The following is a 26588-nucleotide window of genomic DNA, read 5'->3' on the forward strand; positions in this document are numbered from 1 at the left end:
AATTATTCAAAAGTGATACAAACGCTGTTCTTTTAAACTTTCTATTCATCAAAGGATCCAGAAAAAAATATGTGTGAGTCACAGCAGCAAATTAGCATATAAGAATGATTTCTGAAGGATCATGTAACACTGAAACCTAGGGTAATGAATGCAAAAAAAAATCTGTGAATAAATTACATTTAAAAATATACATTTTAAATGACTATTGCAATTGTAATATACAGTAATTATAACCGTTTTTGCTGTATTTTTGATCAAATAAATGCAGCCTTGTGAGCTCAAGATTTTTCTTTAAAAAAAGGATATATAACAAAATGTATAAATAACGTGTATACACACACACACACACACACACATTTAAGGATGGAGTGCCATATGTTTGAGGGGTCAAACAAAGGATATGTCCCTGGTGAATGTGTCATAAAGAAATAATCTATAATTCATGGGAAAGACCTGCTTTATGGGGACCAGCATAAAAGAAGGGGATGACAGGACAAAGACTAATAGAACATAATTTTAAAATGGGGATTAGAGATTTGGACTCAGGGTAAATCAGTTTAAAAAGAGGCATTTGAATAATTAAATGGAAAGAGTCTCAAAGAAGGGCTTTAATAAAGCCCAGTATGTGAGGGCTGCTGTACCCAGTTTTTCTGCAACAGCTGGAAATGTTACATTTCCAAGACGTTTTCATAATTTGCGCTTTGTGTATTTATTATTTATCCTCTTTGAGTGTTCTCAAAACTTGACAAGACATAACCATATCATCATCATCTTTACCATAATGAAAATGTGACGTGCATGAAATTCTGAGCTCAACTTGTGCCCTAATCACTTGGCCTGGTATCTTATGTATGCTGCCCAAACCAAATGCTTGTGAACCAAATGTTCAATCCGAACTCACACTTTCCAGGAAGAGCCAGAACAAGACGTGAGCGACTTTGTTTTCCCTCTTGGGGTTTACTGGAGCAGGACTGGGAACAGGAAGTCCAGGGGCTCCAGTGTCCCAGTACACAGTCCCCAGGACAGGGCATCTCACATGTCTGCCGGACTGGAGGAGGATCTCCTGAACACTGATCATTAGGGACTGGATCACCTATAATGCAAAGAGGAAAGCAGACATTTCTGTTAAATGCATCTAATCAGGAAAAATTTTTCCTTTTCTCAGTGTTTTTTTACATTTTTTTATTTATTTATATCGACATACTGTATAATGTTTACCTATTCACAGATTCTTTTTTGAATAACACTTATTCTTTCCCTATAAACAAGCATATTTAATTAACATTTTCGAATACAACCAAAGGAAATACGCAATTAAATTTACTGCCAAGAAACAAAATTAGAACATTGAAATAATGATCATGGCTTGTTTTAAGCACAGGACAATTCTGGTTTCCTCTTATCATGCACCTAACAATCACTTTTCTTTAATTAAAGTAGAATAATATGCAAATAAGATGTTTAATAGCACTCTGATTGCTCTATTCTTTTCTCAAAGACCATGACTGGACAACATTAAGGCACTTTTTAAATGAACAGACAGCTTAAAAATAATTATCTGATAATTAATGGTGCAGTAAAACATTAGCGCTAAACTTCACTCAGTTCACTATGGAAAATGCTGTAAAGAGTCCTAACTGCTTCACTGCAAAATAAATAAATAAATAAAAATAAATACCAAGAAGGGAAGAACATTTCAGTGGCAATTTCATAAGAAGGAAAGAACATTTCAGCTGCGATTTCTTATTTTTTAAACATTAATCTAACTAAATGTTGTTAGTTTTATGCTTAAAATGGGGGAAAATCAGTCCAAGGCATAATTATAAAAAAAGTAGGCTCAGCTTTTTCTTGTAATGAGCATAATTTTAACCACATTTATTTGAGTAAATGTTTTGAACAAGAAAAAAGAAAAGAAAAGAAAGTTACATTTTTAACTTCTAACTCCGTAAGGAAAGATCAACTCGCATATACAAAACAATCTCACAGATCTTTTTATTTGTGAGATTGGAAAGAACAATGGACACATATATGCAAGCACAGAATCAACTAGTAGAACATGCTCTTCAGGTTGTTTGTGAGATAAAAGAACAAATATAAAAGGCGAGTAATAATCCAAACTGATCTGGACAGACTCTCCTCTGAGAATCAGATATTGAGCCGCAATAGTTAATTTCTTCATTACATCTCAGATGCAGGAAGGGCAACGTTTCTCCAATTGATGTTAGGCCTTAAAAATCAATCTCTCTGAATTGTATTCGTTGCCTAAGATATAAATGCACAAACAGAGCTTTTTTTTAAAGAGACTGTCTCGTCTGAAGATGCACAGCTCTTAATATGTATTTTTATGACCCCTGTAATCACCACTTTCCTGTTGCGTTATAAGGGTTTATTTCATTTTCTTTTCACATGGCAGACAGGGAGATTTTTTCACCTATTTGTACTGTTAGAAGAAGCAATTTCCCAGAGTGATTATCTACCTAGAGCCTTAAAAAGTGCATTATAGCACGCCAGAACTGCAGGACTGCTGATAGACAGCAGAATTCAATAGCATGCTACTTCATAAACATCGAACTTGCAGTCAGATCAGAGAAACTGGAGGGATAACTTTTGTAAATGAAGCTATGAACCATGTCTGGCCATTGCAAAAACTACACTTTGAGCTTTTTGCTAAGACCAATAAGCAATTTCCTATAGCAACCATTCAAAATTTAATAGCAAATGCATAGTGATGTGATCAAAACTAGCACACACACACACACACAGGTGTTAAGAGGTGTTAGTGAGGCCAGTAGGGGGTGTTCACCCTGTGGTCTGCGTGGGTCCAAACGCCCCAGTATAGTGATGGGGACACTATACTGTCAAAAAGCACTGTCTTTCAGATGAGACGTTAAACCGAGGTCCTGACTCTCTGTGGTCATTAAAAATCCCATGGCACTTCTCGTAAAGAGTAGGGGTGTATCCCCGGTGTCCTGGCCAAATTGCCCCCCTGGCCCTTGTCTATCGTGGCCTCCTAATAATCCCCATCCACTTGATTGACTCTATGACTCTCTCTCCTCTCCACCTGTAGCTGGTGTGTGGTGAGCGCACTGGCGCTGTTGTACTGTGGCTGCCGTCGCATCATCCAAGTGGATGCTGCACCCTGGTGGTGGTTGAGCAGAGGCCCCCCCACATGATTGTAAAGCACTTTGGGTGTACAGCAATACACAATAAAGCGCTATATAAATGCACCATTCATTCATTCATCATTCATTCATTCATTCATTCATTTATTCACTCACTCACTCACACACACACACACACACACACGTCTGGTTTGCTATCCTTGTGGGGACTCTCCATAGGCGTAATGCTTTTTCTACTGTACAGACCGTATATTCTATTGCCCTACAACAACCCTACACCTAAACCTACCCCTTACAGGAAACTTTCTTTCTTTTTAGATTTTCAAAAAACTTAATTCTGTATGATCATCATGGCAGTACAGAAACCCCAACTAAATTTTCATCAGAAAATGTAAAAATCTAGTGTATGATTTATAAACTCACATTGAACAGCTGGGATGTTCAGTTTTCTTTTTTATCTAATGTTATCGTGGGAACAACCCAAATCTCCAGCAAGAATACATTATCACATTAAATCAACTGCACTTCAGCTTTAATGGCTTTGGCATTTCAGCTTCACTTTGCATTTTGTAGAACATTCCAAGTGCATGCTGGGAAGATGATGCTGTCAGGTTTAATGCAGATATGTGTGTGTCGGATGTAAAATTCCAGCTCCACCGCATCCAGCCAGAGGCGGATAGTAGTGAAGTATTTTTACTTTACTCAAGTAAATTAAAAAAGTATCTGTAGTTTATCAGAGTGTTTTTCTTTGGAAAACTTTACTTCACTGCATTCCAAAGCATAATGTCATACTTTTTACTGCACTTCCTTTCATAAATAAAAGTTGTTGTTTGTTTTACCTTTAATACTTAAGAACATAAAAAATTTAGTACTTTCTTGTACTCAAGTAAATCTTTGAATTACTTTTACTTGAGTAAAAGTAAGAAAGTAATAGATTTCTAATGTAATTAAGTAATAATTGATATTTAATATGAAACATAGTGCAGTAAAAAGTACAATATTATGCTTTGGAATGTTGTGAAGTAAAGTTTTCTAAAGAAAAACACTCTGATAAACTACAGATACTTTTTTAATTTACTTGAGGTAAGTAAATAAAAAATACTTCACTACTGTCTGCCTCTGCATCCAGCCATGCCTGATGACTGCCTAGCCACAAACGGACACATTTCACATACAGTTGTAAACCCCTTAAGACCACTTATATACTTACTACTGTTGGACAACACACATGCTGGCACTTGATGTGAATGAGTGACATTACAATGAAAGACCTTAGAGGACACCTAAGGCTCCTTGGCAGTTGTGTGTCAAAACTGCATCTCAAACTCATCTCAATGAGAAGCACAGAAGACAGATAAGACATATGCCACATACCCGCCGGGAGGAGAGGAGATTAAAAGATAGCTGATCATTTGCTTATGTGAGTAAAAATAACTAATCGCTGAAGAGTTTGAGGATGGGGATAACAGAAGGTTGAAAGTAATTAGAGGGATGAAGGTGAAGAATGATGGGATTGAGAAAGATAATTAAAGGGATAGTTCTGTAAATGCTGTCCTTATTTAATTACCTTCATGCAGTTTTTCAGAATGATTTTTCTGGAGATTTTTTGCAAAATGTCTACAATGCCTATGTTTGGGGTCAGTAAGATTTTTAAATGTGTTTAAAATAAGTTTAAGGCTACATGTTGATTTGTTAAAAAATACAGTAAAAACAGCAATATTGTGAAATATTAACACAATTTAAAATAAATGTTTTGTATTTTAATCTATTTTTAAAATGCAATTTATTCCTGTGATGCAAAGCTGAATTTTCAGCATCATTACGCCAGTCTTCAGTGTCACATGATCCTTCAGAAATCATTCTGTTAGGCTGGTTTGCTGTTCAAGAAACATTATCAATGTTGTAAACAGCTTTTCAAAATTCTTTAATCTAAATAGAAAGTTCAAAAGAACAACATTTATTTGAAAAATAAATGTTGTAACATCAGAAATGGTTAAAAAGTGAATGGTTCCTTGCTGAGTAAAAGCATCAACATCAACAATAACAACAAAAAATCTTATTTGCACCAAAACTATAATGGGTAGTGTAGGATGGGGGATGTTAGGCTCCAAAAATGACAACAAACACTATACAAGTATAGCCCATAAAGCATAAAAGTAGCACATTTGCCTCACTATATTCTTCTGAAGCCATAAAATTGTTTTGCTACTTCCTGAAAACATTCTCATTTGCATACATTCAAATATGGCATCTCAAGACTCAGCACACCAGTCATTGGTCCTTTCATAATCAATCAGGTCATTTATTTATTTGTATAGGAGCTGTAAAAATACTGATTTTAACATATACAATGCAAAAAAGATTGTATGTAATGATGTACATATTGTTACAACATTTAGGTTTAAAAGCCTGGCAACATAACATTTTAAGTTAGTGATGTGACGACCCATACTCGGAATTAGTGCTCTGCATTTATCCCATCCAAAGTGCACACACACAGCAGTGAACACACACCCGGAGCAGTGGGCAGCCATTTTTGCTGCGGCGCCCGGGGAGCAGTTGGGGGTTCGGTGCCTTGCTCAAGGGCACCTCAGTCGTGGTATTGAAGGTGGGAGAGAGCGCTGTACATTTACTCCCCCCACCTACAATCCCTGCCAGTACGAGACTCGAACCCGCAACCTTTGGGTTACGAGTCCGACTCTCTAACCATTAGGCCACGACTTCCCACATATGACTTGAAGTGCTTTTTTTAGACTTTTAGGGTGCTTTTTTTAGTTTCTTTGTATGGAAAAGAGCATATTGGACATCCTACAAAATGACTCTTTTTGTGTTCCATGAACGAAAGTAAGTCTACAGGTTTGGAATGACATGACGGTATGAAGATAATGACAGACTTTTCAGTTTTAGGTCAACTGTTCTAGTAAAAAAAAAAAAAGAAGAAAAAGGAAACAGTGAGCTGCATACCTGTGGCGATCAAACACTCCAGAGTCTGTTCTTGGAATCCTGGGCCACACGATCCATTTTGCGAAACACAGGGCCCCTGTGATGTCACTCGCCACTGGAAGCAGACGGGGTCATCGCAGGTCATCGCTTCGCTGACGTGAGGGCAACTGTCAGACTCCACCCAAGACTCATTAATTACAGAACGAGCTCTCACCCTGAAACCTGTAGGTGAGGTGTACGCATGCAAATTAACAAAGGAAAAGAACTGTCAGCGATGACTCAAACAGAAACATTCTCAATGCCAACATTTTTGCAGATACTATTCCCACACTCTGGCAAAATAAGCAGCGCAACAGTCAAATATCGTGGCCAAATATATATGCACATTAAGGGATAGAGAGAAGAAATAGAAAACGGAATATAAAGAAAACGGCGTTTATAGCGAGTCTAAATAGAGGAATACAGCTGTCCCGTCACTGTTGCCTCACTGAGTAGGCGGCACCACAGCTTAGGATCAGAAATACACCACACCTGATATTCACACATGATTTACATTACTGAGAGAAGAAACCAAGGACAGAGGGTATGAATCTAAGTGTGTGTGATTTAGATTTGGATGTGTGCGATCTGGTTTGATGGGATGTTTTCGTCTCTCACCCCTTCTTCCTTGAGGTTCCAAACAGTTGTCATGGAGACAGGGTCCCCAGGGTGACCAAGGCGTGAGGGGACAATGTTTCTGACAGGGAATGAAGCAAGTCTCAGCCAATAGCGGTAAAGGCCCAGTGCACAAGTTCCTGCCAACAGGCCGATTGACTAATAATAAAAAACAGAGAGAGATTTACCATAAAAAGTGGTTTATTTTCAAAACTGTATGAAATGCATTTTTAAAGATCTAACAGAAGCTTGCACAAAAATACATGTAATTCAAATCCGTCTTTCTCACTGTGTGGCCACAGATTACCATTTAAATAAAAAAACAGAAATGCAGAGGAAACTAAATCTCCCCCTTAGCCTTGTGCCCTGAGACTCAACAGCCAATGAAGGATTAAATAAAAATGAAATCAATCTAGAAAATCTTTTTGCCCCACAACATTTGCTTATTGTAACGCGAGATGGACATATTATTAGTGCTGTGATCCAAAACCAAAAAATCATCCTCATTGAAATGGAATCTTATAAATGACTTGGATCGCGCTTCATAGGTTACAAATGTACACTCTTCTTGTTGCTAAGCTATCAACACAATACTCTAATAAGCATAAAACTATATAATACACACAATTACTAGGTCGAATTTTGCAATTAGATTGAAACCTTTTTATCAATACATTTTTGTACTGAATGACGCACACGTCTAAACAACTAAACTTGACTTTGTTTGCTTATTTCAATGCATACTAGAATCGACTTCTTTGTGAATGATACAGTAAAACATTAAAAAGTTTGGTGTCTGTAAGATTCTTGAATGTTTTTGCTCATTAAGGCTGCATTTGTTTAAAAAAATACAGTAAAACAGCAATATTGTGAAATATTATTACAAACTAAAATAATTGTTGTTCTATGTTAATATATTTTAAATTGTAATTAATTCCTTTGATGCAAAGCTACATTTTCAATATCATTCCTCCAGTCTTCAGTGTCACATGATCCTTCAGAAATCATTCTAATATGCTGATTTACAAAATACATTGTGTATTGTTATCAATGTGCTGCTTAATATTTTTGTGGAAACTTTGATATGTTTTAAAAAGAAAAAAAATATTTGAAATATATTTACTGGCACGTTTGGTCAATTTAATGTGTTCGTGTTGAATAATAATAATAATAATAAAAAAGTAGTGCACGTGTGATGCTACCTAGTCATCTTGGCTCAAGAATATTAATAGGCTGATATCAAATAATACTGTGATACTACCATTGTACAAAAACTAAATGTTATCTGAAAACATAACTCAATGGTATTTCTATGTTAATAATCCATAGCTGACTCTAAAAACAGAGTTCTTACTATGGGATGGTACTGTGTTGTCATGGATCCTGACACAATATGCCTCTCGGGTCCGGATCCCACGTCCACACAGAATGCTGCTATTGTTATGGCGATGGTCCTGCTGACTCAAAAGTGGGGTCACCTGGCATGGTTTCCAATTGGTCACCCTCCACTCAAACCTGTATTTCCAGCCAATTAAAATACATTATTTTGAAGTCAAATTAAAGAGTCATCTATTCAGTCTTTTCAAAGTCAGAGTGAAACTGAAGTAGCAACATATCTTTTCTTCTATATTGTAACATAACTCCAAGCTAAACAGATTATCAAAAAAAAAAAAAAATGTAGAGTAACATTTGATTAAAAGTTATGTGGTCAATTTTTAAAAGAAATTAAACATAGGCATGGAGGAATCATTCACAAAATCATGGTGAATTATTTTTTAATGTTGAGTTTAAGAACTACAACATTTTAAAAGATTTGGATGCACAATTCTGGCAATGCTGTCTCTTTACCTTGGGCACAGTAGCAGAGTGTCCAAAACATTACAGTTTGCTTTTTCCTCCAGGGCGGGGCATGGCTCTCCTCCACCAATGGTTGCTCTCTCCAGGCTGCGGCTCCTGATTCTGAAGCCAGGCGATTGGTCAGATGTCCGACACGTCTTTGAACATGGACTCCACTGTGACCAATCAGACACTTTACAGTCTCTGGGCATCACGCATGAACGAAAGTTCACTGGGCTGTTGTCATGGTCGCAAAGACTGGGGATGAGAAGGAAATTTACAGTGTCATCTTTTTTACCGCATTTTTATGACATTGTAAAATGAAGAATTGTATTGCTGTAAAAAGATGATTGATACTGTATTTTGTGGCCCTCTGCTGCCCTTTACTGGGTTAACTGGCAGGTTGAGCTCTCCTCTATCCATCTTTGATATATATATAAAAAACAGATTACATTTCTAAAAATTACATTAACAGTTACTGTTTAGTTACTTTCAAAGGATTTCATGTTTATGTATTACCTTAACTTAAAAAAAAGGCTTAATCTGCCTGTTCTGGTGCTGCTGGCATCCATTTAGCCTCTGGCTAGTATGACAAAAGCAACATAGCAACATAAACAGAACATTTTTCAAGCTGTCTCTCGAACTCTCCAAGGCTTTAGCGTTGCTGCTGATTCTCGCTGAATATATTGGCATACAAAACAAGCAAAAGCAAACTATGAAATCCTGCGAGTGAGAGAGAGAGAGAGAGAGAGAGAGAGAGATGAGGTGGTCCGTGGGTGTTCAATTTATTCAGAAGTTTTGTCTGGCTTAATACGAATGCGAAAAAGTTTGCAAACCGCAAGGGGAATCTTATAATGTGAAGACATAAAATTATGTTAATTTATTATGTAGACAAATAAAGACTGGTATTAGCATCTTATTGTTGGTAACACTATTGATGCTTGCTGCATAGACAACAAAACATCTCTTGCAGAGTATTGATTGCAAATGTGCTTGTTTTAGAGTTGAACTGACACTGAAAAAAACATTAGTGGATTAGTTAAATAGGGGACCACAAAGTGCTAATCTTCAGTATACTATTATAAAGGTATTAGTCATAAAATAGAAAACAAATAATTAGATTGAATAATATTGTAGTGTTTCACTGGGATAATGAGTTTGATACGCAAATGCGTATAATAACGTAATTTCACTTGGTGATGGGAATTAAAACACATCCCACTCAGGTGGGATATTTGAATTCAGATTTATATGGACATTTTTAAACCTTAAACGGCACTTATTATGCAAAATTCACTTTTACATGTTGTTTAAACATAAATGTGTTGGCAGTGTGTGAACACAAACACCCTATAATGATAAAAATCCACCCGCTGCTTTTTTAAATCCCCATAAATCCTAAGCAGTATCTCAGAACAAGCGTTTGCAGAATCTGTACAATGTGACGTCACATTTTACAAGCCCCACCCACGACTGTTGACGACAATGCTGTATTAGCAGAGACCCCACCCTGAGTGAGCCGCACACAATCCGCCATGTTTTTCTTCACTCTAGAGCATTTAAAAGCAGCATTCAAGTAAGACATTTCTTTTTATTAGAGCTACGAAAATTATTCACTAAAGAGCAGTGAGTGATTCTCTGTTTTTATTTTGTTTGGATCATATTATCAGCATAGACAGCAGTATAGGTACTGTATATTACGCTGCTGTCACTTAATACACAGATCTGATATAAACATGCAATTTCTTTCCCAGCTGTTTACCTTCACAGACATAACTGACTGTGTTTTTGTACCTTATGTGTTTTTAACATAAACTTGTGAGTATTTGACAGTTTAAGCGCAATAAGACATGAAAGAGAACTTAGTGTGACAGAGAACTTTGCTTTGGATGTGTGCGCTCAGAAAACCGTATATCAGAAGTTTAAACTAATATGGTTTAAAACACATGATTTCAGCACAATAGATATGATAATCAAAACCAAATAGATGTTTTTAGAAGAGTATCTGAGGTATGAGCTGTAAAGGCACAGCCCTATTCTGGAAAAGGGGGCGGGGAGCAGCAGCTCATTTGCATATAAAGAGACATGCACAAAAACAGCCTGTTTCTGCTTCAACTCAAAATAGCCATTTTCAAAATGATATAATAAATCATCTGTGGAGTTTTTTGAGCAGAAACTTCACAGACACATTCTGGGGACACCTGAGACTTATATTGTAAAAAGGGGCATAATAGGCGCCCTTTAATATGCTTATCTTAAGTGCTGAATTTGTTAAGATTTTATTTCTTAACAAAAAGCAACTTTTCCACATCTTCACAAAGTTGGTTCAGTCAGACCACCTTTTCTTTCCCCCTTGAGCTTTAGACATTTTGTCAATAGATGGCTCTCAATGGGTGCTAAGAACTATGATTAAATCAAATATAAATACACAGAACTTGAAAATATTTGCAGCAAATCAAAACGCATAGCTTACTTGTCTCACTGGATTTCCACTGTCCTATAGCATGCTCGACAGGATGTGGATATTTTCAGAACCGTTTCTTCATTTTTCATATTCACTACAACACACGGCAATCCTGCGCTCTCTCTGGAGCTTATTATTGTAGTTTTCTAGGAGCAACAAGTACTATTTACTATATTAAAATCGAATGAAAAATTAATAAAAAGCAGCCGGCTTGGGATCTTCCCTCAGCTGGAAAAAGACAAGCTGGAAAGTCTTCTCTCTTTTCTGTCTCGCCCACAACAGAAGGTAAAATTTAGATTCTGTTATTTGACAGTGTAACCAGTAACGCATACATAAATACCAGCATGTTCTTTGATGCAAACAGCATCATACGGTAAAACGGAAATCCATCTGCACTCGCAGGATGGCAGTGCTTAAAACAGAAGACTCTAATATCCTCATTTGGAGAGGCATTTAATAAAACAAGTAAATTTATTGCATAACATTGTTGCATAACTGTCTGCTAATAGGCCTGTATCATTTATTCATGGTCAGATCAGTAATGAGTCCTCATTGCAGCTCTATTTGACCACAGTCGATTCTGAATACATCTACATTCGTTTTTTAAAAGCTTTTATTACGCAACTCTCTCTTCATTCTGACTAATTGCAGAATTTTTGTATTTTTGTAAAATGCTAAACTGTATAATCGGCCAATTTCTTTCATAGTTGTGCTAGTTTCATGTCTCTTGTATCACTTCACAATGTTTTTTTTCTTACATAAAACATTTTCTTACAATAAAACAATTTAAACTGAAATCAATATTTTAGAGGTCTTTTTTTTTCTTTTTTTCGGTAAGTAGCCATGGGTTCCGAATCACCCTGTCTGAGCTGAGTAAACTAAATTCAACTACAACATAAACAAAATAATGTATAAAAATAATGAATAAACTATCAAAATAAAATATAGAAATCAGATAACATAAATATAAAATAAAAATATGAAAAGAATAAAAACTAAACTAAAAAAAAATAAACAAAGAACTGATATAAAAATATGAAAACATATATAAAATAAAAAACTAAATATTAAATTAAAATTAATCAAAATCAAAATGAGATAATATATAAAAAATTACAAAATCTAAATGAAATCCAGAAAATAAAATTAAACTAATAAAATATAACAAATAAAATAAAAATTTATAAAATAAAATAAAAAATTGAAAAGTATAGAACATTTAAATTCATAAAAAAATTTAATAAAATAAAATAATAAATTCAATTAAATTAATTGGTGCACTGACTGATCAATCTGTGGATTGATGGATGTGTGGATGGATGGGCATTAGATTGATTAGTAGATGGGTTAATAAATGGATGAATTCAAAAACTTAATCATTCGCCCATTAATTTGTACATTCATAGAATTATCACCTTAGCATGGCATTCTTCCCATCACTCCTCGTACAGCGCAGTTGCCGAGTCTGATAGCCAATGGTGATTTCCCAGGATACTTTGTGGCCTCTTTCATCATAATGATTTTGATGGTAATTAATCTCAGCATAGCGTTTGATGGTGTACGAAGCTTTGACTGTTTTTTTCCCATCAAGCCCAAAACCAAAGTCCACTGTCGTCTTTCCAACAGGCGCTGTCCCTTTAAGTCTGCAATGGCTCCAGGGCCCCACCCACAAACTATAACTGTATTCCTGCTGGCCGGAGGGACAAAGGGCAGGGTGGGCTTTCTCATGGTTACAGGGACGTGTCTGGGTGAGGCTGGGACAGTCTGCTCCTCCATACAGGGGCGCTGCCAACACGTGTCTGGTGCGCTGCTGGAGGGCCGACCCACAGGTGCGACTGCAGGTGGACCAGTGGGTGAAGGCGGAGACGACGCAGTCGATTGGGCAGGGTAACAAACACGCCTGTTCTCCTTCCAGCACTGCAGAAAATGCTTCACACACATGCTGGCTCACTGTGGTGCCATTGGTATGCTTCACACACACCACATCTCGGCTTTGTACTCCACGCTGAGCGGTCACACATCGACTGGCTGGGAGGAGAGGACTCGGGGTGCAGGGGCCCCAAGGAGACAAGCGCCACTCAAACAGATCCTTTTGCCACTCGCACATCTTCACACACACTCTCTGGTGCGGTGGGCGACCAGATGGAAAGCAATTGGACTGATGCGTGCTCCAGCCTTCAGAATGGACACACCACACCGAGCGACTCTGGAGCCCAGCCGAACCGCAATCACTGGCCACACATACACCCCATACACCTAGAGGAAAAGAAAAGGAGAGGCAGACAGGATATGAAGTGAATTATATTACTATTGTAATCACTGTCTATTAAAGCCCAAAACAGGCACAATGATGAGCCGCTATTCATCTCACTTTAGCACAGAAATACTGTACATGTGGATTCAGCCACACAAGAAGGATAATCATCTTTAATCATTTTAGAATGGCGCTGTCGAAAGAAATGAACTGGAGGGAAAAAATGAAAAAAATGTGGATTTTGCTACCTGCTAAGAATATGAAAATAGGGAGTGATTCTAACAGGCTACTGCAAATCCATCTCTTTTGGAACAGTGTATAGAATAGAATAGAATAGAATAGAATAGAACATTTAAAAGTTTGGGGTCGGTAAGAATTATTTGAAAAGAAAAAAATACATTAAATTGATAAAAAAATGACAGTAAATATACTTATAATGTTATACAATATTTTTTTTGTTTCAAATAAACAAATAAATGTTATTTTAATATTTTCACAATATTAGTGTTTTTACTGTTACGTTACTTCCTAAGACTTTCAAAAATATTTAAAAAATCTTCCTGAACCTAAACTTGTAGTGTTTACTATAATATAATATAATATAATATAATTATAATATAATATAATATAATATAATATAATATAATATAAATCATTTACAAGTTTGGGGCCAGTAAGATTTCTTAAATAAATAAATAAAGAATAAGGGTGCAATAAATTGATCAAAAGTGACCATAAAAACATGTATAATGTTATAAAATATTTCTGTTTCAAATAAATTTTTATTTTAATATGTTTACAATATTAGTGTTTTTACTGTATTTTTGATTAAAGCCTTGGTAAGCATAAAATAATTCTTTTAAAAACATTAAAAAATCTTCCTGAACCCAAACTTTTGTATATAATATAATATAATATAATATAATATAACAAATAGTGCAAGTTAGAAAAATCACAGCTTTAAAATAAACTTGTCATTTTTGAGTAACTATACCGAAACTATTCCTATAAAACTATGAAAAAAATGTACACATCCCAAAAATGTATTTTAAAAAAGAACATAACAAAGCCATAATTCAGAGTAATAACACTACTGAACACTGTTTTCCTTAGTATAGTAATAATTCTATATGTGCCTATGTGTTTGACTAGTTTTACAGTTGTTTCCGACTTCACAGCCATGAAAAAATCCTTTGTGATCACTCATGTTAAGTTTTACCTAGTGATAAATGTTTCAATTCAAAGGCAGCAAAAAATTACCACTTGTTACAACTGCTTCCATTATCCCCTATTAGAAATGAGGGGACAGAAATAAAAAGAAGCGATGGGAACAGAGAGAGGAAAGGCAGAGGGAGCAGATGCTTCAAACACACAGTGAAAGTCTGGCATCATTGCTGCTGCTCCTCAGGGGATGTCAGAGACCATGTTCTCCTCATCACACCACTGGTGAGGTCACCAAAGAGCCCTGCCATCCTGCGAATGCCACCTAATGCACAACGGAGCAGACAATAACCATGTGACAGAGCCATATGCGGTGACATCAGTACTGTATGAGCACCGAGGTCAGCCAAACCCCTCCAGTCAAAGCCGAACACACATTTGATCATTAGACTGTCAATCCTCACAGCGTGCTAATTACTGCTTGTGCGCTCATCCTCCTTACTCAAATATAAATTTTCTCGGAGGCAGGGGGTTCAGGTAAAACTTTAACCGCAGAGGCCTGTCCTACAGAGATTTCCCGGCTAATCAGGATTCTGATGGATGGCATGCTGATTAAAGACTTTAGATGTGGGAATAATCGCTTTGAACTGAGGCGATGAGAGAAAAATATTTTTTTTAGTTGTTGTTGTGTTGTTCTCTGTCTGAACTGACATTTTTGGGGGAGAAAATGGAAAAACAAGGAGAGTGGTACATTTACTCTACCTTTCTACTGGAAGATAGTGTGAATCATGTTACCAAAAATGCAGATCCATATCCATTATATTATATTATTTTTTTCATATCCTTATGAAGAAGATTATATATTGATTTGATTTACACTCTAGCATTTAGAACTTTGGGGTTGGCACGATTTTTTATGCTTTTGAAATCTCATGCTCACCAAGGCTATTTGATCAAAAATGCAGTAAAAACAGTATATCGTGAGTGTTATAAAATAGCTGTTTTCTATTTTAAAGGGGTCATATGATGGCTGGGTTTGTCCCTTTTTAACCCAGCGCTGGGTTATATTTAACCCAGCAGTTTTTAGAGTGTAATATGCTGATTTGCTGCTCAAGAAACAATTCTTATTTTTATCATCGTTGAAAACAGTTGTGCTGCTTACTATTTATTTATTTATTATTTTTTTTTTTTTGTGGAAACCATGTTGCTTTTTTTCAGGATTTTTTTGGTGAATAGCTAGTTCAAAAGAACAGCATGTATTTAAAATATAAATCTTTGCTGTCATTTTCACAATTTAATGCATCCTTGCTGAATAAAATGTATTAATTTCTTTCCAAAAACATAAAGACCTTGTGTTTTTATGCTATGCAGCTATTCTTTTAACCAATAAAGAACACAACTCATCATTAATTGTTATTTTTTTTAAGTATGACCATGATAACAAATATCCCACAGTAAGAAATAAGAAAATTTTAGATTTTTTTTTTGAATTTTTTTGAAAATCTTTATTGTTCATTTAGACGACAATTCTGTTTTGGGGGCCTGAAAAGCAAACTTTTGAAAATGGGTTTCAAAATGATATCATTATCTTTTCCATGTAAACTACAAAAATGTGAATTTGTGAAAATGGTGATGTCATACGCATGTCATACACGTGTATTATGTGTTTGCATAGTGCTTCTTTACAAAGTGACATCGCCAACTACTGGCCTGGCATGCACAATACAGCGTTAAGTCACTTTCACGCCTCCATGTGAACGTTGTCGTCTGTACGTGAAAAATACAAAGAAAAAAAACCACAGACTAGCTGATTTTAAATAATATGAAAGTTTTCACATTCTTACCAGAGTAACCACATGTGGCGCCCACCTCATTACAGTATGAACATATTTTGCAATCAGAAAGTGTTTTTGCAGTGCACCAATTTTGTGAAAAGTGTGCATGTGCTATTTTGATTGGATTTTTGGATGTCTAATGCAACAACATTGAGATTCTAAAAAAATCCAAATATTTTTTGAAAGTACATTTTGTTGGAAGACAGACCACACACACACACAATCACCCTCACAGCTGACAAGCTTCTTCCAGCTTTCAGACTGACTTGTATGTCTCATGGGGAATTGATCCTCTATCTCCCTCCGTCTCTCATGCGGTCATCATTGAAACGCAGCAGGCAGGCGGACAGAAACAGAACTGAGATACGAGCAGGACCCTGTCCCATGGTGTCACAGCAACTTAAAGCTGTGAGATGGGATGAGGTCACTCCCAGGGCATCGCAAGCAAAGTCACTGTTGGTAAGATCGGGAGTGATTTTACTCAGTTTTGGCAGCACAAAGACAGAGATACCGTTTGAACTAGGATATCTTATATGGGAGAATCCACATTATCAATTTCTATTAACTTGGAAAAAGCTAATTTTGAGTGAAAATTGAAATTGGTTTTCATTCCAGCAGGTTTTTTTTTTTTTTTTTGCCCCAGGCAAAACCCATCAGCCTCCGCTGCTAGATATATTTCATTAGCACCAATCAGATTCTTTGGTTCAAACACACCCAAGACAGGTTATTTTCCGCTATTCAAACTTCAAAAGCTTTAATCACCCACAACACACAAGCCTCCTAGAGTTCCCTCTATGGTGGGATTCCTCAGTGGCTGTACTTCCATTATGAAGACCTCCGGCAAACAACAGCACTGTACGACTGTATCACCTCACTACAGCATGCTGAAAACAGCTCTGTCTATTGGTCTCTTTCCAATTTTTTTATTTTTTTTGCATTTGGCAGATACTTCTAGTCCAAAACAACTTTAAACAATGCAAACTTATACATTTTCATCAGCACATGCATTCCCAGGCAATCTAACCTGTGACCTTAGCATTGTTAGCTGCATACTTTGAGATGAAGTCTTCTCCAGCCTATAAAAATATCAAGCTAACAGCTGTGGAAAGTTTTTTAGTGCTTTAGTGCAATGATTTGACCATGTATATACTGCAAACAACAGCACTGCAACAAAACTAGATCACTCTCATTCTTAGAAATATGATTAGTGTGCATTATAATCAAAGAGATCTTAAGCTCTTATGTAATGTGATGCTAAACACACTGTAAGCATCTAAGAACGATTCATATTTTAAATATATGCGAACATTTAAGATTTTGAGGTTGATACGATTTTTTTAAGTCTCTTATGCTCAACAAGGCTGCATTTATTTGATCAAAAATACAGTAAAAACTTATTATTATTATTATGAAAATAACTGTTTTCTATTTTAATATAATTTAAAATATAATTTATTACTGTGATGGCAAAACATAATTTTCAACAGTCATTACCCCAGTTCTGTCACATGATCTTATAGAAATGATTCTAATATGCTGATTCTTATTATTATCAATGTTGAAAACAGTTCTGCTGCTAATACTTTAGTGTTGATATATGATTCTTCGATAAATAAAAAGTTTTGTAAAAAAAAAAAAATATTTTGTAACATTTTGCCACATATAAATGTCTTTACTGTCACTTTAAATCAATTTAATACATCCTTACTTAATATTAAATTCTTTCAAAAAAAAAACAAAAAAAAATAATACATCTTACTGACCCCAAAACTTCTGAACGGTAATGTATTATACATTAAAAATATTATCTGTGTAAACCAGATATTAGGTCAATAACTAATGTGACTGCAGGAATTTAGAATTTAGAACAGCGCAAAGAAATGTTCTAGTCTGACACTCACACACTTTTTGGGGTGCATCCTGGGTGAAACAATAGGGCACATGACAGATTAAAGGTGAGGTAAGTGATTTCTGGTAGCCAATGTTGACATTTCAAATCACCAAAACAAACACGCCCCTAACCCAAAAGGGTCTCGCCCCTATTTTGATAGCTCCGCCCCACACATACGTACGCAACCCAGGCAACGATTAGTTCTGTGAAACAAAGCAAAACCAATGTTACACTGTGTCTACACCGGACGAGAGCGGCGCGACAAAATACTATAGAACTCATTATAATCAGTGATGCTGTCTATTGTTTGAAGTTGACAAATTCTACTATTGTAGATCTATTGTTTGATCATTTAAAACCTGCAATGCAAAGCGTTTTGCTTGTGCTCATTTTAAAGTGTGGCACCTTCATCCAATTTTGCCACATATAAATGTCTTTACTGTCACTTTAAATCAATTTATTACATCCTTACTTAATATTCCATTCTTTCAAAAAAAAAACAAAAAAAAAAAAACATCTTACTGACCCCAAAACTTCTGAACGGTAATGTATTATACATTAAAAATATTATCTGTGTAAACCAGATATTAGGTCAATAACTAATGTGACTGCAGGAATTTAGAATTTAGAACAGCGCAAAGAAATGTTCTAGTCTGACACTCACACACTTTTTGGGGAAAAAAAAAAAATATTTTGTAACATTTTGCCACATATAAATGTCTTTACTGTCACTTTAAATCAATTTAATACATCCTTACTTAATATTAAATTCTTTCAAAAAAAAAAACAAAAAAAAAAAAACATCTTACTGACCCCAAAACTTCTGAACGGTAATGTATTATACATTAAAAATATTATCTGTGTAAACCAGATATTAGGTCAATAACTAATGTGACTGCAGGAATTTAGAATTTAGAACAGCGCAAAGAAATGTTCTAGTCTGACACTCACACACTTTTTGGGGTGCATCCTGGGTGAAACAATAGGGCACATGACAGATTAAAGGTGAGGTAAGTGATTTCTGGTAGCCAATGTTGACATTTCAAATCACCAAAACAAACACGCCCCTAACCCAAAAGGGTCTCGCCCCTATTTTGATAGCTCCGCCCCACACATACGTACGCAACCCAGGCAACGATTAGTTCTGTGAAACAAAGCAAAACCAATGTTACACTGTGTCTACACCGGACGAGAGTGGCGCGACAAAATAATATAGAACTCATTATAATCAGTGATGCTGTCTATTGTTTGAAGTTGACAAATTCTACTATTGTAGATCTATTGTTTGATCATTTAAAACCTGCAATGCAAAGTGTTTTGCTTGTGCTCATTTAAAGTGTGGCACCTTCATCCAAAATGTATCGTTCCAAACCTGTATGACTTACTTTCTCTTTTTGTCCATAAAATGGAAATCAATAGAGCCCAAAGCACTGAAATCTAATGATATATGTATAAATGCGTTTCCTGTGGATGTATGTGTAAATGTATACACTTTGGAGCTACTTTTTAAGTATGAAAGAAAGAAATGTAGTTTGCCAGATTTAGAGAAAAAGGTCATAAAGATAATACAATTATCCATTCTAGTCTCTATGTAATTCCAACCTTTTGATAGTCTTTTGTGAACAAGAACTCCACTATGAGAACAATAACTTTTGATGTAACAGGAATCCTATTCATCTCATGACCACCAACTATGATTTTGTGAAAGGCTCTATGAGTGTGTGTACATCTGTACATGGTGCTGGTTTCTCCTCGTTCACTCAGTAAATCAATCGAACAGAAAGAATGAAAGAAATGAGTACTTACAGAAATTGATGAATTAAACAGAAAACAAAAGAAAAACAGATAATTGAAGCTCAATATTCCTCTTCCAGTTCTCGGAGGGCTACTTCGGTTCATGGTCAGGGAGACCTGAGGGTTACGGTGAGAGCTTCCCCGTCGAGTAGGTGTGCTGCAGGAACTGCGCACGGCGACGGACCTCGCGCTTAGGGCGACGAAAGTCACGGCGCGGGCCCTGGGTCCGGTTCGGGGACTCTGTGCCTCCTCACGAGCCCCCTGCCCAGCTATCGAGCCAGGTAAGTGGTGCGCCGCGCTCCCAGACCCCACCCGCGAACGCACGGCTGTGGGCATTTTCATACAATAGAAAAAAAGAATAATTGAAAAAGGAGAAAAGGATTCTCTCTCTCTTTTTTCTTTTTGTCATATGCTATCCTCAAAAATGTTTATAGAGTTTATAGAGTGAGAGGTCACCACTGTCTTATCATATAGGCAGTCATATTTCATTCTTGGTTCTGTTCATACCATGTAGAAAAACAAAAATAAAATATATTGTGCATTTTTTATCATCATGGTGATGTGTTATCAGGGCTTTCACTGTATAAAGTGAATCCTAAGGCACTTGTGAAGCACTTGTGAGTTGCATTTTATGTATGAAGAGTGTAGCTGAAAAGGTTGAATGTGGCTGATGCATGAAAGTAATTCCTGCATTATAGCACCTTTATGGCTTTTATCTGTTAGCTTTGAGACCAGGGGCAGACTGGCCATCTGGATGTTCTGGAGAAGTCCAGAACGGTCGTTGGCCTGGCTGGTTCATCATCAAAGAAAAAGTGTCACATTAAGTGACGTTGATGGCCGACAAAAAAAGAGCGCTAATGCAATCTATTTTTGCTTAATGCTTATAAGAAACCGAAAATTGAAGAATTCAGTTGTTTCTTGATTCTAGGTTTATGTTTATCCTTGTCATATTATACATTTTGCGCTCTGCTCTTTTTATGTAGATTTAAAGAATTTTAATTCATACAATAATACATTTATTTCAATCCCCTGCTGAAAAAAATTAGAAACCATCACATACTTTGTAATGGTTTTACTGGTTATTATGGGACTTGTATTAGTTTTAATGGAAACTGTAATGGTGCCTGTTGGTCTCTGGTAATCGGTCACCTTCTGTTGGTGGCTTTTGTTAAAGCCACTAAATCCTAATGTAATGTGTCCCAAAACACACTACAGGAAACCATTATTTAATGGGTTTAATGGTTAAAAGTTGATGGTTTGTAATGTTTGTAATGGTATTTGTAGTGGATATCATTATAATTTCTGTGATAGTCTCTATTGTTTTTGTCAGCAGGGTCACCATGGGCTTTGTGATGTTATTTGCCATAAATGCGATAGGATTGCTGTATTATTGTGAGATAGTAGCGACTGTTTGTAGTTGTGGTCGGCCTATTTGGGAGAAAATCCAGGGCCGTTTTTTACTCCCAGTCCATCCCTGTTTGAGACCACCTTATGCTAGCCGTCTTCATCTCTCTCTTGAAGGTTAATTTCCACCTTCTTGTTTTGCGAGACAGAGTCATTATCTGTCCAGCCTGTGATGTCAAATAGAAGAACTCCAGGGAAACTGGTTCAAAATGAGGTTTTCAAGCCACCAGAGTGCTTTAAACTCCAGAATTAGCTTTTTTGCCTGCACACAGTTTTCTCATTTCCAGAACATGGAAACTGAACAAAATTAAGCACAAAAAACGGTGAAGAAAATTAGACCTTGAGTACAAAAGCAAGTGTGTAGGTGGACAAATGAGCGTTTCTTCATAGACAGTACGAAAGTGGACCCACTCCTTCCGGATGAAACCAGTATCGATTTTACATTCCAGGAATCATCACCCCCATGGCCCTGCAGAGCTACTCTTCGATCCACACACAGCACGTGAGGACACTCTCTCAGAGTCTCCGAGAACTGACCACCGCTTCACACGAAACTTCTACATCCTTATCATCACCACTTTGTCCATAAAGCATTTTTACAGTTGCCTATATCAGCACTGGACACCTTTTGATCCATCCATCCATCCATCCATCCATCCATCCATCCTTCCATCCATCCATCCATCCATCCATCCAGTGTTTGAATTTTACAATAAGGGGGTCAACCTTTTAAAATAAACTGTCAATTGGTGGCCATAGATCAACTAGTTATCATCTTTTAAAACAAAACTGTGATATTTATTTAGATTTTTTTAAATAATTGATTCTGTTGAAATATAAGCATGCTAAAACAAAATGTTTGGGGTCAGTAAGATTTTTTTATGTTTTTGAAAGAAGTCTCTTATGCTCACCAAGGCTGCATTTGCTTGCATTTATGTATTTATGTACAGTAAAAATAGTATTATTCTGAAAACTTTTTACAATTTAAAAGAAGTGTTTTCTATTTGAATATATTTAAAAATACAATTTATTCCTTTGATGTCAAAGTTGAATTTTCTACTTTTGTCAACTTCTTTTTTTGAATTTTACATTTTTGATTTGCTACTCCTTTCTTATTATTTTCAATTTTGAAAACTGCTTAATATGTTTTTGAAAAGCATGATTCAGGATTCTTTGATGAATAGAAAGTTGATACGGTGGCTGAGAGAGCTTAACGCACTTGATCTTCAGAAAACACATGCAAATAGAAAAAGCACCAGCAAATAAGAAAACATCTTGATCAGTTTGACAGCACATGTGCTGCAAATACTAGCAACACAACCAAATAAAAAAGTGCGCTACAAAAACAGAAATGCGCCACAAATGCTCACAACACAAACAAATAAACAAACATGCAAGTAGCACAGACCACAATAAAATGACCCCAACAAAACGGAAATTATTTTATTTATTTATTTTATTTATTTATTTTTTACCGTATTGATTACCATTTGTATAACCACAGTTATACAAATACCATGGTTAAACTATGGTTAGTGTATATCCATGCTTAATTTGTGCATACCATGGCTATAGTAACCATTTTTTGTTTTTATTTATTTTTTATATAATAAATGTATTAATTAATTAATTAATTAATTTTAATTGTAAAACCATAGGCTATGGTTATTTTTTGTAAGGGAAGTTGTAAAAGTAAGTTAGCCAGCTTACATAACCTTTCACAGTAACAGTAGCCTAATTGTGTATTTCATCAGCTTATTTAGGCTAATAATTAAAAAAAAAGCTATAAGGAATCGTATGAGCAGGATGTTAAAATAAACAAAAATCTCACCTTTCAGAGCAAACATTGATAAACATGTCCCAGCCATTTGCTGTTACCTTAAACATTTCCGAGGTGGTCTTTGCAGCGCGTTTCTGTTTTTGCAGCGTGCTTCATTTGTTTGTATTGTGATTATTTGCAGCGCGTGTGTTGTCAAATTGATGAAGTTGTTTTCTTAATTTGCAGGTGTTTTTTCTATTTGCATGTGTTTTTTCATTTGCAGCTCGTTACGCTCTCTCAGCTACCGTAAGTTGAGAAGTTCAAAACACCATTTATTTGAATTAGATTTTTTCCCCAAGTCTTCACTGTCACTTTTGATCAATTTAATGCATCCTTGCTGAATAAAAGTATTTATTTCTTTAAAAAAATATTTTTAAATTATATGTGAGAATGCACTATTTAATATGTTATTTTTCTACTTTAAAAATGTTTTACACATAAAGAAATGCATAGTAAAAAATGTTTAAAATGATAACACCTACATAAAATGAACATGCTAAACATATCCTATTAAAAGCTGTTTTGATGGCCTCCATGTTCAGATCTCATGACCATCTGAATACTTCCTCTCCCTGTTACTGGATACTTTTCTCATGGAATAATTTCATCTGAACAAGGGCTGTCAGATCACCTAAACCTCCCACAGTTTGGTCCCTGCATCCAGCCAGAGAAACTGAGGAATACTCATTTCTGTATTTATTTATTGAGAATGACAGTTGCCTCATATGAACTTCCTACCTGAGGTCTTCACAGCCATATGTTGGATGTTTTGTTACAAGTTTTGGAGAAGTGCTTAATTGCGGCATCTTGAAATGTAAGCTCACAGTAGCTTGAATGCGCCGGACAGCATTAATAGGCCAAGTAATAATCTTCTGTTCTTTGTGAGCTGTCAATCTCACACTTAACAATTGTTGCCATGGCGACATGAGGAATTCTCCGTGCAACTCCAGCTGGATATAAGATTGATCAGACTTCACAGATAACACAGGCAGATGGTCTCACAGTTTTCTGAAGTGCTGTACATACATGCCTGCTGATCCAAGATCTGTGACAACAAGGATCAATATCCAACCTGGACCAAATTTTATTAACCACGTCTGTTCTCCTCTATCAAATGCAGAACAGAAATGTGCATTACCTTGCTTCTCGACTGCCTGTACTGTACCAAACACTGTCATTCACACATTCGATTATGCAATCCTAATAAGTGACTTCTTCAACTGGATCTGACCACAGAGAAACGGCAAAAATGTGTCAGAATTCTCTGGCTCATTCTGTGGATGGATCTTACAAACACAAGCTGTGTCTTTAGCATTTCTCAAAACCTTGAAATAATCGTTGCATTTTTGTCTGTGTGAAGATTTACCCTGTGCACTGCTAAAGAAACAATTAATGCAAAAATGAAAATGATGTCACTTTTGTTTTCTTCTGTAGAGCTCAGAAAGGTGATCTTGGCCATTCTTAAAGGGGTCATATGATGCGATTTCAAGTTTTCCTTTCTCTTTGGAGTGTTACAAGCTGATTGTGCATAGATAAGATCCCTGAAGTTGCAAAGACTAAAGTCTCAAAACCAAAGAGATATTCTTTATCAAAGTTAAGACTCTGCCACGCCCCCCTAAAACGGCTTGTTCTAACACGCCCCCACATATCTAGGTCACTATGTGGGAATATTTGCATAATGCGCCCAAATGTGCATGCAAAGAAAGAAGGCGTGGTTTCAGTAACCGCAGTTAGTGTTGAAGCAGCATGTCAGGGAGACGCTGTGTGTTTCTAGGCGAAAGCAAAAGCACTTTATTTGGCCTTCCGAAAGTAGATGCATTTAGGAATCTTTAAGATTACTTACAACAGAACAGCAATGCATTTTATGGACGACCGTTTCGTGAACCTAGGAGAGGAGGTAATTCTGATTTTGCTATGACAATCTGGTGCTTCTGAATCAGCTACTGTTTTGTTATTAGTTTAAGTATTTGCTTTTGACTGTTCAAATGCGGAGTTTTGCGCATCGTGTGTGTGTGTGTGCGTGTGTGTATGTGTATTTTCGAGCGAGCAAGCGAGAGAGAGAGAACGAGAGAGCGAGCGAGAGCGCGCGAGAGAGAGAGAGCGAGAGAGCGAGCGAGAGCGCGCGAGAGAGAGAGAGAGAGAGAGAGAGAGAGTGTCTGTCACGCGACTCTGTTCCCCTTTTGGGCTCTGTCTTTACGTTTATTTTGAAAGATGAAGCTCGCGGTTATGGTAAGGGGTGTTACATTTCCGACGAGTGCTTGCGGTTTTCGGCCAATCACAATGCATTGGGTCAGCTGGCCAATCAGAGCAGACTGCGCTTGTCGGAAGGAGGGACTTTGTAGAAAACGAAGCGTTTGAGAGAGGCGGGGCATAGAGGACTTACAATAATGTACAGTATTTGAAAAATAATGTGTTTTTTGAACATTAAAGCATGTCAACATATTCTGTTACACCAAATACACAAAATAATGATCTTTAAAAAAGCATCATATGACCCCTTTAAAAGCAAATGAGGACTGGGGTGTCAGGATCCAAAAATGACCAAAAAAGCAGCATAAAAGCATCTTATGTGCTATATTCCTAAGACTTCTGAAGCCATATGATTGTTTTGGCTTGACAAAAGACCAAATGTTAGATATAAAGCCTTAGCTCCCTATGAGAGAAGTATCTGAACACATCTTTTGAGTCATATATTTTCAATGAATCGCTTTCATATAAAAAATAGTGGCCATATTCTTCAAAAATTCCCCTATTGTGTTCTACAGAAGAAAGAAAGCCATACAGGTTTGTACTGTTGCAACATGACAGTGAGTGAATGATGACAGAAACAAGTAATCATGGTAGAAAAACACTCATAATTCAGCTAGGGGCCACATAAATGAATTTCATTCTGTCGCCCAAGAAAAACCTAATGTTGGAAATATTGGCAACTCACCTGTTTTCCAGATGTACTGGCTTCTTTTTGGTGCCTCTGCCCCCAGTGGAAGGGACATTAGTGCTACATAAAGGAGGGAAGCCCACAGGGAGAAGACAAAGGTAATCTCACCCTTCAGAAATGCCATCTTTTGTCAGCCTGTTGGTATCTAACCTGCAGAGAAGAAATATACACAATAGCTAGTTAGTTAGTTCTAGAAATTTAAGAGGTATTATGTAGATGTCTTATGTTTTGTGGAAAATTAGACACCAGGTACAAGAGGTCTGAAGAACACTTGGTTAAAGTCTGTAAAATTTTGGTTTCTAGAACCTCCTTCAATCTAAGTATATGATCATTTACCCATTAAGCTAGGGGGTGGGCAAAATCTTATATTATGATATGAGTAATTTTATTTCACGATAACAATATATATCACAATATACCTATTTTTGCTTTTTGATATCAACATTTTTGATTCCAAAGAAATGTCATAATTC

The 26588-nt window shown here is 36.3% G+C and overlaps 1 protein-coding gene across 1 annotated transcript in view; it reads right to left on the reverse strand.

Annotated features, from left to right (window-relative positions):
- thsd7bb (thrombospondin, type I, domain containing 7Bb) overlaps positions 1-26239 on the reverse strand; it is a 47975-nt gene extending 21736 nt beyond the window's left edge. Inside the window, exons 1-7 of the mRNA XM_016522029.1 lie at positions 26113-26239; positions 12435-13275; positions 8568-8813; positions 8074-8234; positions 6723-6878; positions 6087-6287; positions 902-1093 (exon numbers count right to left, since the gene is read on the reverse strand). Coding sequence (XP_016377515.1) covers positions 902-1093; positions 6087-6287; positions 6723-6878; positions 8074-8234; positions 8568-8813; positions 12435-13275; positions 26113-26239 — 1924 coding nt within the window. The remainder of the gene's footprint in view (positions 1-901; positions 1094-6086; positions 6288-6722; positions 6879-8073; positions 8235-8567; positions 8814-12434; positions 13276-26112) is intronic.
- Between the last annotated feature and the right edge of the window lie 349 nt (positions 26240-26588).

This window comes from Sinocyclocheilus rhinocerous, unplaced genomic scaffold (assembly GCF_001515625.1).
Source record: "Sinocyclocheilus rhinocerous isolate Xijiao unplaced genomic scaffold, SAMN03320098_v1.1 scaffold899, whole genome shotgun sequence".
NCBI classification, from domain to species: Eukaryota; Metazoa; Chordata; class Actinopteri; order Cypriniformes; family Cyprinidae; genus Sinocyclocheilus; species Sinocyclocheilus rhinocerous.